This window comes from Budorcas taxicolor, chromosome 5 (assembly GCF_023091745.1).
Source record: "Budorcas taxicolor isolate Tak-1 chromosome 5, Takin1.1, whole genome shotgun sequence".
Classification (NCBI taxonomy): domain Eukaryota; kingdom Metazoa; phylum Chordata; class Mammalia; order Artiodactyla; family Bovidae; genus Budorcas; species Budorcas taxicolor.
Genome location: NC_068914.1, coordinates 16,848,027 through 16,862,390, shown reverse-complemented (window position 1 = coordinate 16,862,390; position 14,364 = coordinate 16,848,027). Strand labels below are relative to the sequence as shown.

At 35.6% G+C, this 14,364-nt stretch overlaps 1 protein-coding gene across 2 annotated transcripts in view; it reads left to right on the top strand.

Moving 5' to 3' along the window:
* The window catches only part of MCU (mitochondrial calcium uniporter), a 105,708-nt gene that overhangs the window by 55,279 nt on the left and 36,065 nt on the right, over positions 1-14,364 (top strand). For both annotated transcript variants that reach the window (XM_052639573.1, XM_052639572.1), the window contains exon 2: positions 4,749-4,818. In XM_052639573.1, the coding sequence (XP_052495533.1) occupies positions 4,749-4,818 (70 nt within the window). The remainder of the gene's footprint in view (positions 1-4,748; positions 4,819-14,364) is intronic.

Genomic DNA, 14,364 nt, shown 5'->3' with positions numbered 1-14,364 from the left:
TAAATACAGAAGCAGGTGATGGGTGAATGGAAGAAATTCACCATACTATGTTTTCTACTTCTGTGTAAGTTTGAAAAAGTTCATATTAAAAAGTTACCTCTTGAATAAATGATAGCCCAATAAAGGGCAGCAGTTTCTCCCTCTCTTGGGGGAAGGAGAATACGAAACTCCATCTTCAGTACAACCAGCGAGATCTCTGCAATCCCAAAGCACAATATATGAAGAACGACTGCAGATCTGCTGCTGCTGCTGCTGCTGCTAAGTTGCTTCAGTCGTGTCTGACTCTCTGCGACCCCATAGACGGCAGCCCACCAGGCTCCCCCATCCCTGGGGTTCTCCAGGCAAGAACACTGGAGCGGGTTGCCATTTCCTTCTCCAATGCATGGAAGTGAAAAGTGAAAGTGAAGTCGCTCAGTCATGTCTGACTCTTAGCAACCCTGTGGACTGTAGCCCACCAGGCTCCTCCGTCCATGGGATTTTCCAGGCAAGAGTACTGGAGTAGGGTACCATTGCCTTCTCTGACTTCAGATCTAGGGAAGGTCAAATAAATGTGTGAGAAGACTTCAAGAGAAGATGCCTGTAGGATGGTTGCAGATCTCCAACAAAGCTGAAAGAGCTTGATTCTCCAAAATAATGGCTGCCCTCAGACTTCTCCAAAGTAGCAGTGAACACTCACACTTTACCAATGAAGTCCTCAAAGAAAGATTAATTTAGGAATCTTGTGCCAGTCCAAATAATCATTCAGTATAAAGGCAAAGACAAACATTTTTTAACATGCCAACATTTAGAGTTTAGCTCTCATGAGTCCTGCCTCTAGAAGATGAAGTTCAGCCAACCAAGAAATGAAAGGGAAAATAACATCTAAAGTACTGGTAGTATACATAGAGTCCACTGATGTATAAAATTAAGACTAAAACAAATGTGAAGATTAGATTTTGCACAGCAGAGTATGAATATTTAAAACTTTGACAATGTAGTAATGATATAACTAACAAAAGCTGGAAGGGTGCAGGACAGAAATGATGTAAAGTAGTGAAACTCCAGTTTTTTAACAAGCTGTCCAAATACGTCATTTAAAATAAACAAATCCAAGATGAATTGAGAGAGTAAGATTGACATATATACACTACCATGTGTAAAATAGATAGCTATTGGAAACCTGCTGTATAGCACAGGGAACTCAGCTTGGTACTTTGTGATGTCCTGGAGGTGTGAAATAGTGGGGTGGGAGGGAGGTTCAAGACAGAGGGGATACATATATACATACAGCTGATTCACTTCATTGTACTACAGAAACTAACACAACAGTGTAAAGCAGTTACACTCCAGTAAAAAAAAAAAAAAAAGTCAATAAAAGAAAAACGTGGAGTTGGGGGGAGTTATCTGGAGAAACAGTATGCTAAGTAGAGATCTAGCTATTACAAAGGTCCTAGAACAAAAGTATAGCTGGTGCATACAAAGTATAGTTGGTACAATAGTCATTCAGTATAAAGGCAAAGACAAACACTTTTTAACATGCCAACATGTAGGGAATTCAGCTCTCATGAGTCCTACCCTATAAGATGAAGTTCAGCCAATCAAGAAATGAAAGGGAAAATGACAGTTTTCATTAGAGGTGAGTTGGATTGCTACTTCTTAACTGACTAAAATTAATTCCTAATGAATCAAAGATTTAAACCTGAGAAAATAGAGGCCATGGAAGAATTTTATAATATTCTCAAAGTAGGGAAACCTGGTAAGATACATGACACAGGCCCCTTAAACCACACAGAAAAGATTGAAAAGTTTGACTCTTAAAACATGAAAATTGTGTTCTTACAAAAACACCATTAACAAAGTAAAAATAAAAACAAGGAAATTTTTATAACCAAGGGGTTTTTGGTTGACCAAGAGGTAATTTTCTTAATACTTAAAGACTTTCTACAAAATAATATTTGAGACCAAGATTGAGATTCAAAAACTGGGAAAAGATGTAAATACTTTGTGCATAGGAAAACAAATTCAACTAACTCTTAGATTAAAATATGTATAAATTATCACTCAATACAAAAAAATGTAAATTACAGTTGTGGTGAAATACTGTTCACCTGCAATATTGGCAACATAACAAAGTTTGATAATAGTCCATTGTTTAGGAGGGCATAGAGACCACATACTCATTTAGTGAATTAGAGTATATTTGATAGGTATGTGAATTCATATAACCCCCTTGAAAAACAATTTGATAATAGCTTTCAAAAGTTGAAGAGCATGTATCTTTAACCTAGCACTCTCTCTTGAAGTATTTTGTTCTCAGATGTCTGTGCCCACATGTAAGGATATTCATTCAAGTATCATGCTCATGTTTAGTTGCTTCGGTTGTGTCTGACTCCATGGGATTCTCCAGGCAAGAATACTAGAGTGGGTTGCCATGCCTCCTCCAGGGGATCTTCTGACCCAGGGATTGACCCGGGTCTCCTGCATTGCAGTCAGGTTCTTTCCCATCTGAGTCACCAGGGAGAATCAAGTATCACGTGTCTATTGACAGACAACATTATTATTATTATAATGTATTGAAGGGACAAATGACTAATGGGACTATAGCATGCTACCATTTGCATTTTTAAAAATCTCCACAAATGCTTAGACATATATGCACACACTTACGTATATATATAATAGTGTCTGATAGACTCTCCGGATTTAACAAAATTAATTCCTAATGAATCAAAGATTTAAACCTGAGAAAATAGAGGCCATGGACGAGTTCTCTGGAGAGGAGAACTGAGCAGCTGGACCACAAAGATGGGAGGAAGACCAATATTTTGTGTAAAATAATTAATTTTTTACTTAATAGACTTTTGAATTTTATATCATAGGCTTGCTTTTTCTGGTCTAACTAAATAAGTTAACCAACATTTTAAATAAAAGCATCTTGTTAAACCATAGCTAAGCATCATAAGAATTGATACTTTCGAATTGTGGTGCTGGAGAAGACTCTTGAGTCCCTTGGACAGCAAGGAGATCAAATCTGTCAATGCTAAAGGAAATCAATCCTGAATATTCATTGGAAGGACTGATGCTGAAGCCGAAGCTCCAATATCTTGGCCCCCTGATGCAAAGAGCCGACTCATTGGAAAAGACCCTGATGCTAGGAGAGAGTGAGGGCAGGAGGAGAGAAGAGCTGCAGCAGAGGATGAAATGGATCACCGACTCAATGGACATGAACTTGAGCAAACTCCAGGAGAGAGTGAAGGACAGGGAAGCCTGGCGTGCTGCAGTCCATGGGGTCACAAAGTTGGATACAACTTAGATACTGCACAACAACAAAGCATCCTAAAGCTACAGTTGAGCCAGTTGAGACCTACAGAGGACGAGATCCAGGCCCTCTGTATTTTTTGTAAAAGATGGTTAGCAGTATTGAGGCCTGGGTTCTAATCCTGATTCTGATATGTGGCTCTTTGTAAGTCCCTTTCCCTCTCTGAGTCTCAGTTTTCTCATTTGTAGAATGAGTTTGGACTCATCTTCTTTTTCAAAACATCTTTATGGAGCTAAGGATTCTTTGGTCCCCATTAAAAGTGTTGAAGCAAAGGATTAGGATTGTAGGATTTCCCAGCACACCTGTATTTAACCAGTGCCTTCTTGGATCTCTGAGTATAATTGAGTTTAACTAAATATTTTGAGACCAAAAAAAATCTGAAAGTGGCAGTCTACACTAAAGTTGTTATGTATATTAACTTAAAGATTCTCAATGACGGCATCAAAACATTAATGTGTAATGATCAGCCGTAAAGTCTCAAGTGATTTAAGTGGTTTTTTTCATTTTTAGAAAACAGTCTTGCATTCTGCATGCTTTCTTAAGCTGGTAAGAGGTAGGAATTTATGATACTAACTTGAAAGATGTCTGTTATACACCATAGTCTTGTTAGGTATGCATTGACTTAGAGTCCTAAATTATTTTTGTTTGGATTCTTGGAGTGGAATATAATATCTGGCTCTGAGGCTAATATGTTGGGTTTTAGTCCGTTAATGTGTTCTTTTCTTCCTCCTTTAATACTTTTTGAGGCTAGGAAATTAAAAGGTACAAGGGAATAAATTAAGCATTTAGCAAGTCAGAAACGTATTCAATAATCTTTCTGAAACTTAGTTTAATTGTGAGAGCCTAAATTCTAAACCTAAATCTACAGTGACACTACTCTTTGAGGAAGTAGTAAAGGTGGATATTAGTGTGAGTTCCCTCTAATATTCAGAAGATGATAACGATTAAAGATTCCAGAAGTGAAGTTGCCTGACCAAATTAAAATGAAGAAAGGAGAGTAAACAGAAAGACTAGATGTCTACCCAATAACAGTAGAGTAGTGATATAGCTGTTTAATAACTGTCTTAGACCTAGTAAAAGACATAAAGGAAATCCAGGTCTAAAAACTAGTAAGAGGAATAAGAAACAAAGTTTTGTTTAGACTTGACAGTGCTTAAAACCAGTACTAAGTGTTTAAAAAACTAGATGAAAAAAAACAGTTTGTATGGGGGTGTGTGTGTGTATAAATGTGTTTGTATGAAATCTGGAAATAGACCAAAATGTATCACTAACATCTTAAGATGAAAAGAGTTTGAGAGACTTTTCCTTTATCTGGATTTTTAAACTCTTCCACTAAAGGATACATATTATTTAAATGATTTTAAAGCTAGTATTTATTATATTCATACCCATATGCATATAACATCTGTTGTGTGCCCTGACAATGGATGTGTCTTTTTGTGTTTTCTAGGTACACCAGAGGCTCTCTTCTTGGCCTAATTTGGGAGCTGTTTATTGCAGTACCGTTGTGCCCTCTGATGGTGAGTTATGGCACATTTTTTTAATGTCCAGTGCTTTTTTTTAATTTTCCTTTCTCACTGTTTCCCACTCTCAGATCGACATACAAATTTATTTTTCTTAAAAAATAGGCCAGAATCAAAACAATTGGAGAGTTTCAATAAAGAGAGAATTTCTCCAGTATAAACATATTGTTCATAGTGATGAATCCTCTCAGCTTTTGCTGAAGCATTTCACTTAGAAACTTCTTGTTTTAATAACATTGTCTAAAATTGTTAAATATTTGGTGTCAGTATCAATAAATATATATTCATTAAGTTATATATATTCAGTGATAACTAAGTCACATTCCAGCAGGACTCTTGTACCAGTTTTATTATGATATTCAGTGGCAAATAATTTGAACTAGTGATTTTATATTGAAATTTTTATTATTAATTATATCATGTAATACAGTTATCATTATCCTGTGTGCCAATCTGTATGTGCTACGTGCTGTGCTTAGTTGCGCAGTCATGTCTGACTTTGCAGTCCCTGGACTGTAGCCCACCAGGCTCCTCTATCCATGGGGATTCTCCAGGCAAGAACACTGGGGTCAGTTTCCATGTCTTTCAATGATTTAACAATAGGAAAGTTGTACTGGTGTGTCTGGCTGAATGTTATCCCAGGATATAAATGCTAGTATGTTGCCTCTATGTTGTATGAGGGATTGAAGACAATATTTTTACAAAGGTAAAATGATACATACTTTTGGAAAAAAGAGTTGCTCCCAAAATCCCTCCGAATACTATTGTCCTTCTTAAGAAAATCAACTTGTATTACTTATCAAGAAACAGAAGCAGAAAATTATTTGATTTAATGAAATTTGTTGTCCTTTCTACTCTCAATTTATGTACCTTTCTTATTTAGTACTTCTAAATTAATCTTACTTTAGGCTGGTATAGCATATAAGAAAACTCTGTTTAACGCACAGCTACTTCAGCAGAATTTAGCCACCAGTAGTAAGCATCTCTCCCATCATTCATTCTTCACTACTGTCATGGCTACTGGGTCATGTTCTATTAATATATCAAATGAGGGCTTGATCCTCTTTTTTTAAAAAAAAAGTGCAAAATCCAAAATACTACATTATATACCTGGTGGACTATAGTCCAGAGGGTCTCAAAGAGTCGGACAAGACTGAGCACACACACACAAACAATATTATATATATATATATATAAAATATATACTGCCTCTCAGTAATTGCCTATTAATTTTGTTGTTTGACAAAATGTTCTAGTTATGACTATGCTAGCTGTTGTAAAATATAGAGTATCTTAAATGTTTAACCTCCCTACCAAAGCAGTCTAGAAGGTTCTCAATTTTTCTTGTGTCATAAATACTTTTGAGGATCTGGTAAAAGCTTTACATTCTCTCTCTAGAAGAAAATTTTACATACACATAGGCAATGTTACATATAATTTCTTAGTGATACAGGCTCTCTCAACCCTGGTCTCATGAACCTCAGCTCAAGAACTGCTTTGGCCACACTGTGCACACGCGCACGCACATCCCTATACCCAGGCCCACGGTCCCTTTGATGAGAGGCATTATGCTTAGAGGTTGTGTTTAGCTTTGTAATAAAGATTTGCATCCCAATTTTCACTTTTAAGCCATGGTTTAATCTTAGACAAAATAATTGCCTTCTTAACACCTCCTGCCTTATATGTGAAATGGAGATAGTAATAATTACTACCTCCAAGAGAAAAATGTACTTATCCAACAAAAACTCTTATTGTATAAAGAGTGGTGTGTGTGGTAGTGTTAAAACCTTAATCAAAGCAATGTGATTTAGGGCTTCTCATTTTAATTTCTCTATGCCCCAGATCCTCCTTTGTAAAATGACTGTATTTTATGTACCATAAAATTCATGTATCATCATGCAAGCATAATAACAATCCAGCTTTAGACTATTTCCTTACCCCAAAATGTTCTCCTGTTCCTGTTTTGCAACCAGTCCCTGCTCCGACCCTAAGGTTTAGGCAAACACTAATCTGAGGCAAACACTAATTTGCTTTGTCTCTCCTCCTCCTTTGTAAAATTTCATAAAAATGAAATTTTTATGACTGCATGGTTTATAGCCTATTTAAAGGCTTTCAAAACTTTCAGGGGTTCCCCTTCATAGTAATGAAAAAACTCCAGTACTTTGGCCACCTCATGCAAAGAGTTGACTCATTGGAAAAGACTCTGATGCTGGGAGGGATTGGGGGCAGGAGAAGAAGGGGACGACTGAGGATGAGATGGCTGGATGGCATCACTGACTCGATGGACGCGAGTCTGAGTGAACTCTGGGAGTTGGTGATGGACAGGGAGGCCTGGCGTGCTGTGATTCATGGGGTCGCAAAGAGTCGGACACGACTGAGCGACTGAACTGAATTGAACTGAACTGAACTGAAGGATGAGAACAATTCTGCTATAGACAGGTTGACTATATAATTTATCACCCAACCCAGGATACTTTTGAGAATACATCGAGGACAACCAGAGTTGTCCTGACAGTTTTAAATGCAGTAAGCCAGGACATGTCTTCACTGTAGGTAAGTTGAATAAGAGCAAGAAAAATAGTCTTCCCTAGCTGCCTTCATTTCTCTATCCAGAAATGTAATGCTACTTAATTAGCCTTGTATTGAGAGCTGTGATAGAAAGAAATGTTGTTTTGTAGTTAATAAAAAATATAAAATTTCCTTACAAAAATTGTTTGAGGGCAATTAATTTTAGCAATGAACAGTTATCAAAATTCTTGGTTAATAATAAACAATCATCTGTTTAATCCAAATATAGATAATATATATAAATTCTTAACCTAAGTAACTAGATATATGCCCTAGTTTTTTTGTTTTTTGTCCCATTACTTTTGAAAAAGCTTTATTTATATGTATTTTATGTACCATAAAATTCATGTAACATCATGCAAGCATAATAACAATCCAGCTTTAGACTATTTCCTTACCCCAAAATGTTCTCCTGTTCCTGTTTTGCAACCAGTCCCTGCTCCGACCCTAAGGTTTAGGCAAACACTAATCTGAGGCAAACGCTAATCTGCTTTGTCTCTCTGTAGTTAAACCTTTTTTTAAATGTCATATAAATGGACTCATTCAATATGTAGTCTTTTACATCTAACCTCTTTTACATATCCTAATGCTTTTGCAGTTTACCCATATTGTAGCATGGTTTGAAGTTCTTTGTTTTTATTGTTGAGTAGAATTCTAATATATGGAAATAAACGAAATGCACATTTAGTTTTTCATTCACCAAATGAAAAACATTTGGATTGTTTTCCATTTTGGACTATTACGAGTAATACTGCTATCAACATTTGCTTATGTCTTTATATCTCTTGAGTAGATATTAGGAGTGGGATGTCTGGGTCATATGGTAAGTATATGCTTAATTTCTCTATTGAAGTATAGTTGATTTATACTGTTCCATGTGTACAGCAAAGTGATTCAGTTATACATACATATGTATATTATTTTCAGATTTTGCTATTATTTGTTATTATAGATATTGAATATAGTTCCCTGTGCTATTCAATAGGTCCTAGGTTTTTTATGTGTTTTATATATGGTAGTTTGTATCTCTTAATTGCAAATTCCCAATTTATCCTTCCCCCTCTTTCCCCTTGGGTGCAAGTGTGTTTTCTATGTCTGTGAGTTCATTTCTATTGTGTAAATAAGTTCATTTGCATTTTTTAGACTCCACATATAAATGGTATCATACAGTATTTGTCTTGGTCTGACTTAGTTCACTTAGTACAATAATCTCTAGACCCATCCATGTTACTACAAATGGCATTGTTTAAACTTTTTATGGCTGAGTAACATTCCATTATGTGTGTATGTGTATATATACATATACACCACGTCTTTATCGACTCATCTGTTGATGAATATTTAGGTTGCTTCCACGTCTTGGCTACTGTGAACAGTGCTGCAGTGAACGTTGGGGTGCATGTATCTTTTCAAATTAGAGTTTTCATTTTTCCCTTATATACGCTCAGGAGTAGGATTGCTGGAACTTATGGAAACTCTATTTTACTTTTTTAAGGAACCACCTTAATGTTCTCCATCACCGATGCACCAATTTACATTTGCACTAACAGTATAGGAGTATAGGAGGTTCTCTTCTCTACACCCACTCCAGCATTTATTATTTGTAGCGTGAGGTGGTACCTCATTGTAGTTTTCATTTGCATTTCTCTAATAATTAGTGATGTTGAACATCTTTCTATGTGCGTCTTGGCCATCTGTATGTCTTCTTTGGAGAAATGCCTATTTAGGTCTTCTGCCCATCTTTTTTTATTGCGTGGGGGTTTTTTTTGTATTGAGGTATGCAAGCTGTTTGCATATTATGGAAATTGAGCCCATTTTGGCCAGTTTGTTTGCAGATATTTTCTCCCATTTTGTACATTGTCTTTTTTGTTTTGTTCATGATTTCCTTTGCTGTGCAAAATTTTAAGTTTAATTAGGTCCCATTTGTTTATTTTTGTTTTTAGTACTCCAGGAGGTGGATCCAAAAAAATATTGCTGTGATTTATGTCAAAGAGTATTCTGCCTAAATTTTCCTCCAGGAGTTTTATAGTATCTGATCTTATATTTGGGTCTTTCATCCATTTTGAGTTTAATTTTGTATATCATGTTAGAGAATGTTCTAATTTTACTCTTTTACATGTAGTTGCCCAGTTTTCCCAGCACCACTTATTGAAGAGACTGTCTTTTCTCCATTGTATTCTTGCCTCCTTTGTCATAGATAAATTGACCGTTAAGTATGTGGGTTTATTTCTGTGCCTGCTATCCTGTTCCCTTGATCTATATGTCTCTTTTTGTGCCAGTACTATACTGTTTTGATGACTGTGACTTTGTAGTATAGTCTGAATTCAGGGAGCTTGAGTCTTCTGGCTCCATTCTTCTTTCTCAAGATTGTTTTTGGCTATTCAGAGTTTTTGTATTTCCCTACAAATGAAAAACTTTTTTCTTCCAGTTCTGTGAAAAATGTCACTGGTAATTTGACAGGGATTGCATTGAATTTGTACGTTGCCTTGGGTAATATGGTCATTTTAACAATGTTGATTCTTCCAGTCTAAGAACACAGCTTATCTGTACAACTGCTTGTGTGGTCTTCAGTTTCTTTCATCATGTACTTAACTTTTTAAGAAACTGCAAAATTGTTTTCCAAAGTGGCTGTCCCACTTTGCATTCCTACCAGCAGTATTTAAGTTTTCCAGTCTCCCTGTATCCTCCCCAACACTTGGTATAGTCACACTTCTTGATAATAGACATTCTAGTGGATTTGTAGTATTATTTCATGGAGGTTTTAATTTGCATTTCACTGACAATCAAGATATTCGGCATCTTTTAATGTACTCATTAACCATTAAAATATATTCTTCAATGAAGTGCCAAACTTTTTGCCTGTTTAAAATAATTGACTGTCTTAGTATTGATTTGTATGCATTCTTTATATATTCCAGAAATTTTCACATTACTTTTAAAATAATTTTGTGGGAAAGGGTGGATTTTTTAAAATCATGTTTAATTATTAATGGCTATTCATATACAGTTGGAAATTCTATATTTATTGTCATCATTTATATTGAGGGCATAAACATACCCCACCACTGTCTTTCCTTCTAGCTTTTAAAAACCTAACAACAAAAAGGAAACACAAGTAATAAAATCACAAAAAATGATAGAAACAGAAAACCTCAGTGTTTTAATGTGAGCATATTCCTCACCAACCTAGATGTGAGGTTGGGAAAGCTGAAACACCTTATTTTGCCATTTTAAAAATATATCCTACAGTTTGAACTTTTTTTTGGTAAGTAGGAGTTTCAGTTTGAAGTACCAAAATATGGTTGAACTTGTTGCATCACAAAAGTCTTTTTGAAGGCTTTTATAAAATTGACTTTCACATTGCTAAGAAAAACAACCATATGAACTTGGAAAGATGTTTAAACTTTCTGTGCTGACAGTATTTAAACTGGGTTAGTATGGAGCAGAGTAAATTTATATCACAATTCAGATGATGTCATCCATTCTAGGATTGCTATCATTTATATCAATATTTTGAAGTAAGTTTTGAGGAAATAGGAGACTGTGTTATTTCCCTCCAGAATGTGATGTGGTTAAACTACTGATATTGTTTTAAGGAGTTAGTTTCCAATTGTGTCTGTTAATATACATGTTGATACAAAGAAAAATCCCTTATATGTGATCTCTTATGGAAATTAGAAAAGCAGTTAATGCTAATGGCTATCACCATCTTTGAAACAGTGTTAAATTTCTTTTCCAAAATACCTACCAGGATTTTTTTTTTTTTTTTCTCTAAGAAAGATCTTGGTACTCTGTGAACAGATGGCACATCTTCCAGACTTAGCAACATGCATGCTTTTATGACCTCAGAGAAGAAAGGAGCTTGATCCATTGCAATAATGCATTGGTTTTTTTCATTGGCATTGAAGACTTCCACCGTCCCTAAAAGAGGCCTTGCCTGCTACCACAGAAGTAGTCAGTATTTTGAGAACAGGATTTTGTGAGAAAAAGAATAAAAATATAAATTCTCCTTTGCTAGATTAAACTTTGGATAGGAGTTTTGCTTTTTAAGAGAAGAGAAAGTTTATTACAAGGGAGTGGTTTTAGTTATGTCTTGATTAACTTGGGGGATATTTGGGCCTTTATGAGTGAGCATAATCTTCCAGTTCAAGACCTTACAGTCATTATTTTGTACTTGGTAGAAAACTCATGAACCCTTTTAACCAAGCTGTAGCTCTGAAATAGAAAGAAGTAGACAACCTTGTGATTTTTTCAGCTGCTGGAGAAAGTTTCTCTCTAGGCTAGTCATGAATGGAAAGGTTTATCAGTTTCTCTGTAAGAATTAGAAAAAACTTAGAGCTCTTGAAGATTACTTCCACTCAGAAACCTTAAAATTGGAACTTGGATTTCCAGTCGTTTCACTGTTGATACTGCATCAAAACAGAAAGTGATATAAATTCAATTCTAAGAGTCTTAGAAGAAATCTTAGGTTCCTTACACATGCTTAGCCAAGCATTATCTGGCGAAGTGAACTATGAGAGCTGTGTTACCACATACCTTTCCCAGAGTCGCTGAGTTTTTACAGCTTCTTTTCACCGAAACAGAAAGGCACAACCTTTTTAGATATCAAAGGTAATATTCAAGTTAGCATGTTCCAAAACCAAGCCATTAAGTGACTTTTTATTCAAGCCAAACAATACCAGTCTTATAATTGAAATGTCCTTTTATATAGAATTAAAGTTTATTTTCTGTTTTAATTTGTAAATTTTTATTTCTTAAAAAAATGACTTATTTATTTAAAATGAGGAAAAATGCTTCAATTTTTGTTAACATTTATTTTAAAAATATGGCAGTGTACTAGTCTTTCACTTGTAGTCTACCATAACAAAATACTGTAACTTAAACAACAAAAATTTATTTTCTCACAGTTTTGGAGGCTAGAATTCCCAGATCAGGGTGTCAGCATGGTTAAGTTCTGATCAGAACTCTGATCCTAGCTGGCAGATGGCCACCTTCTCACTGTGTTTCCACCTAGTGAAGGTATGGGGAAAGCTCTTACTCTTCATATATAGCTGTTGTGCTGTCAGATTAGCACAACCGATTATCAGATTAACTTTATCTTTTCCTTTAACCTTAATTACCTCTGAGTGACCCTATCTCCAGATAAGCACATTGGGGAATTAGAGTTTCAAAAGTACAAATTTGGGGAGATCACAATTCAGTCCATAACGGTTAATATGAAGGAAATAATTTTTCAATGCAACAAATGTGTTGTATCTAAAATTTTTATGTAAAAATTGTTTAAATTTTTTCAGGAAATAGGTCTAAGGGGGGAATCCATACCTTCTTCAGATTGTCAAGGAAGTCTGTTATACAGAAATACCTAGGAACAGGAATTGGTTTATATAATTTATGCTCTTTTTCTCCTTGTTGCCCTCAGTGGAACAAGTCATTTTTGTTCTCTTGGGGTTTAAAGTCTTGACTGGAAATTTTCTCATGGAAATTTGTATGACTTTAGACTTTAGTTTTTAAGACTGTAGATTTTAGAAAAAGCAAGAAAAACTACCAAGGAAAGCATTTTTCTATATCTTCATTGAATCTTCTCAGCCTCCTTGTGAGTTATTAGAATCTCTGTATTAAAGGTAAGGTGAATGAGATAAGGGTATATTCAGTAATGTGCCCATACATTCAAGGTGTCTCCTGTGGTAGAATTTGAGATTTGCAGGAACTGTTTTCAAATCTGAGATTCCAACATCTATAATTCTTCTGCTGCACTTTACTCTCTGTACTTTAGGATTATATTTCACTTTACACCATCCAGAAATTAAAGAGGGCCAAAAGTCAAGGATTAATGAAGTTACTTTCAAAGCAGCACCATGAAAAGAATTATTCTTAAAAAAGGAAAAAATGCTAGGGCACTAAATTAGGACAGGATTTTATTTTTACAAAACAACGTAAAATATTTAATTCTCAGAATGAATAGATGAAGGATGTGGATGACTTTTTATTTAGCCCAAATGCTTTTGACATTTATGAGAGTTTAATTATCTTCATAAACAGATTTTAAAAGAACCAGACTCAACAAAAGTTATATAGGTTGTTCTACTATTTGTAGACAAAAAAAGATGCACAACTTGAGAGTTGCAAATTAAGTTTTATTTGAGTCAAAATGAGGACTGCAGCCTGGGAGACAGCGCCTCAGATAACTCTGAGAAACTATTCCAAAGAGTTGAAGAGGGAGTTCATTGCAATCAGCGCTTACTTTACAAAAGATTTCTACTAGTCACGAGGAGCAGATATCGTCATTTAATGATTTAGTGCTTTTCTAGATACGAAGAGATGCAAGAATTGGGATGATGAAATCAGTTCCTGAAAATACCTAACTATCTAAAGCCCTGTTCCACCAGATTCTCTGGCTCACAGAGAGCCTCACTCCACCCTGAACTCCCTCAGTGGGTGTTGAAGGTCAACAGCTGCAGCCTCATAGGCTTCAACCGATGGTGAAAGCCCTTGTTGTTGTTCGTCACTATCAGTGCTCTTTGTTGTTATTGTTATTATTCTTCAATCATTGCTAAGTCATGTCTGACTCTTTTGCAACCCCATGGACTGCAGCATGCCAGGCCTCTTGGCAAGTGCCAATTTGTAGTGGACATATTTAACATAAGACCAATAATGTGTGTCAGGTGCTCAGCCATGTCTGACTCTTTGTGACCCCACGGACTGTGGCCCATCAGGCTTCTCTCTCCATGGGATTTTCCAGGCCAGAATACTGGAGAGGGTTGCCATTTCCTTCTCCAGGGGATTTTCCTGATCCAGGGTTCAAATCCAGGTCTCCCACATTGCAGGCAGATTCTTTACCTTCTGAGCCACCAGGGAAGCCCAAAACCAATAATACCATATATTTTTTAAAAAGTTTATAATTCTAACTGTTTTCACAAATTTTATCATTTAAGCCTAGTAATAACTTCACTTAACTGTTTTTTACATAGTTCTACA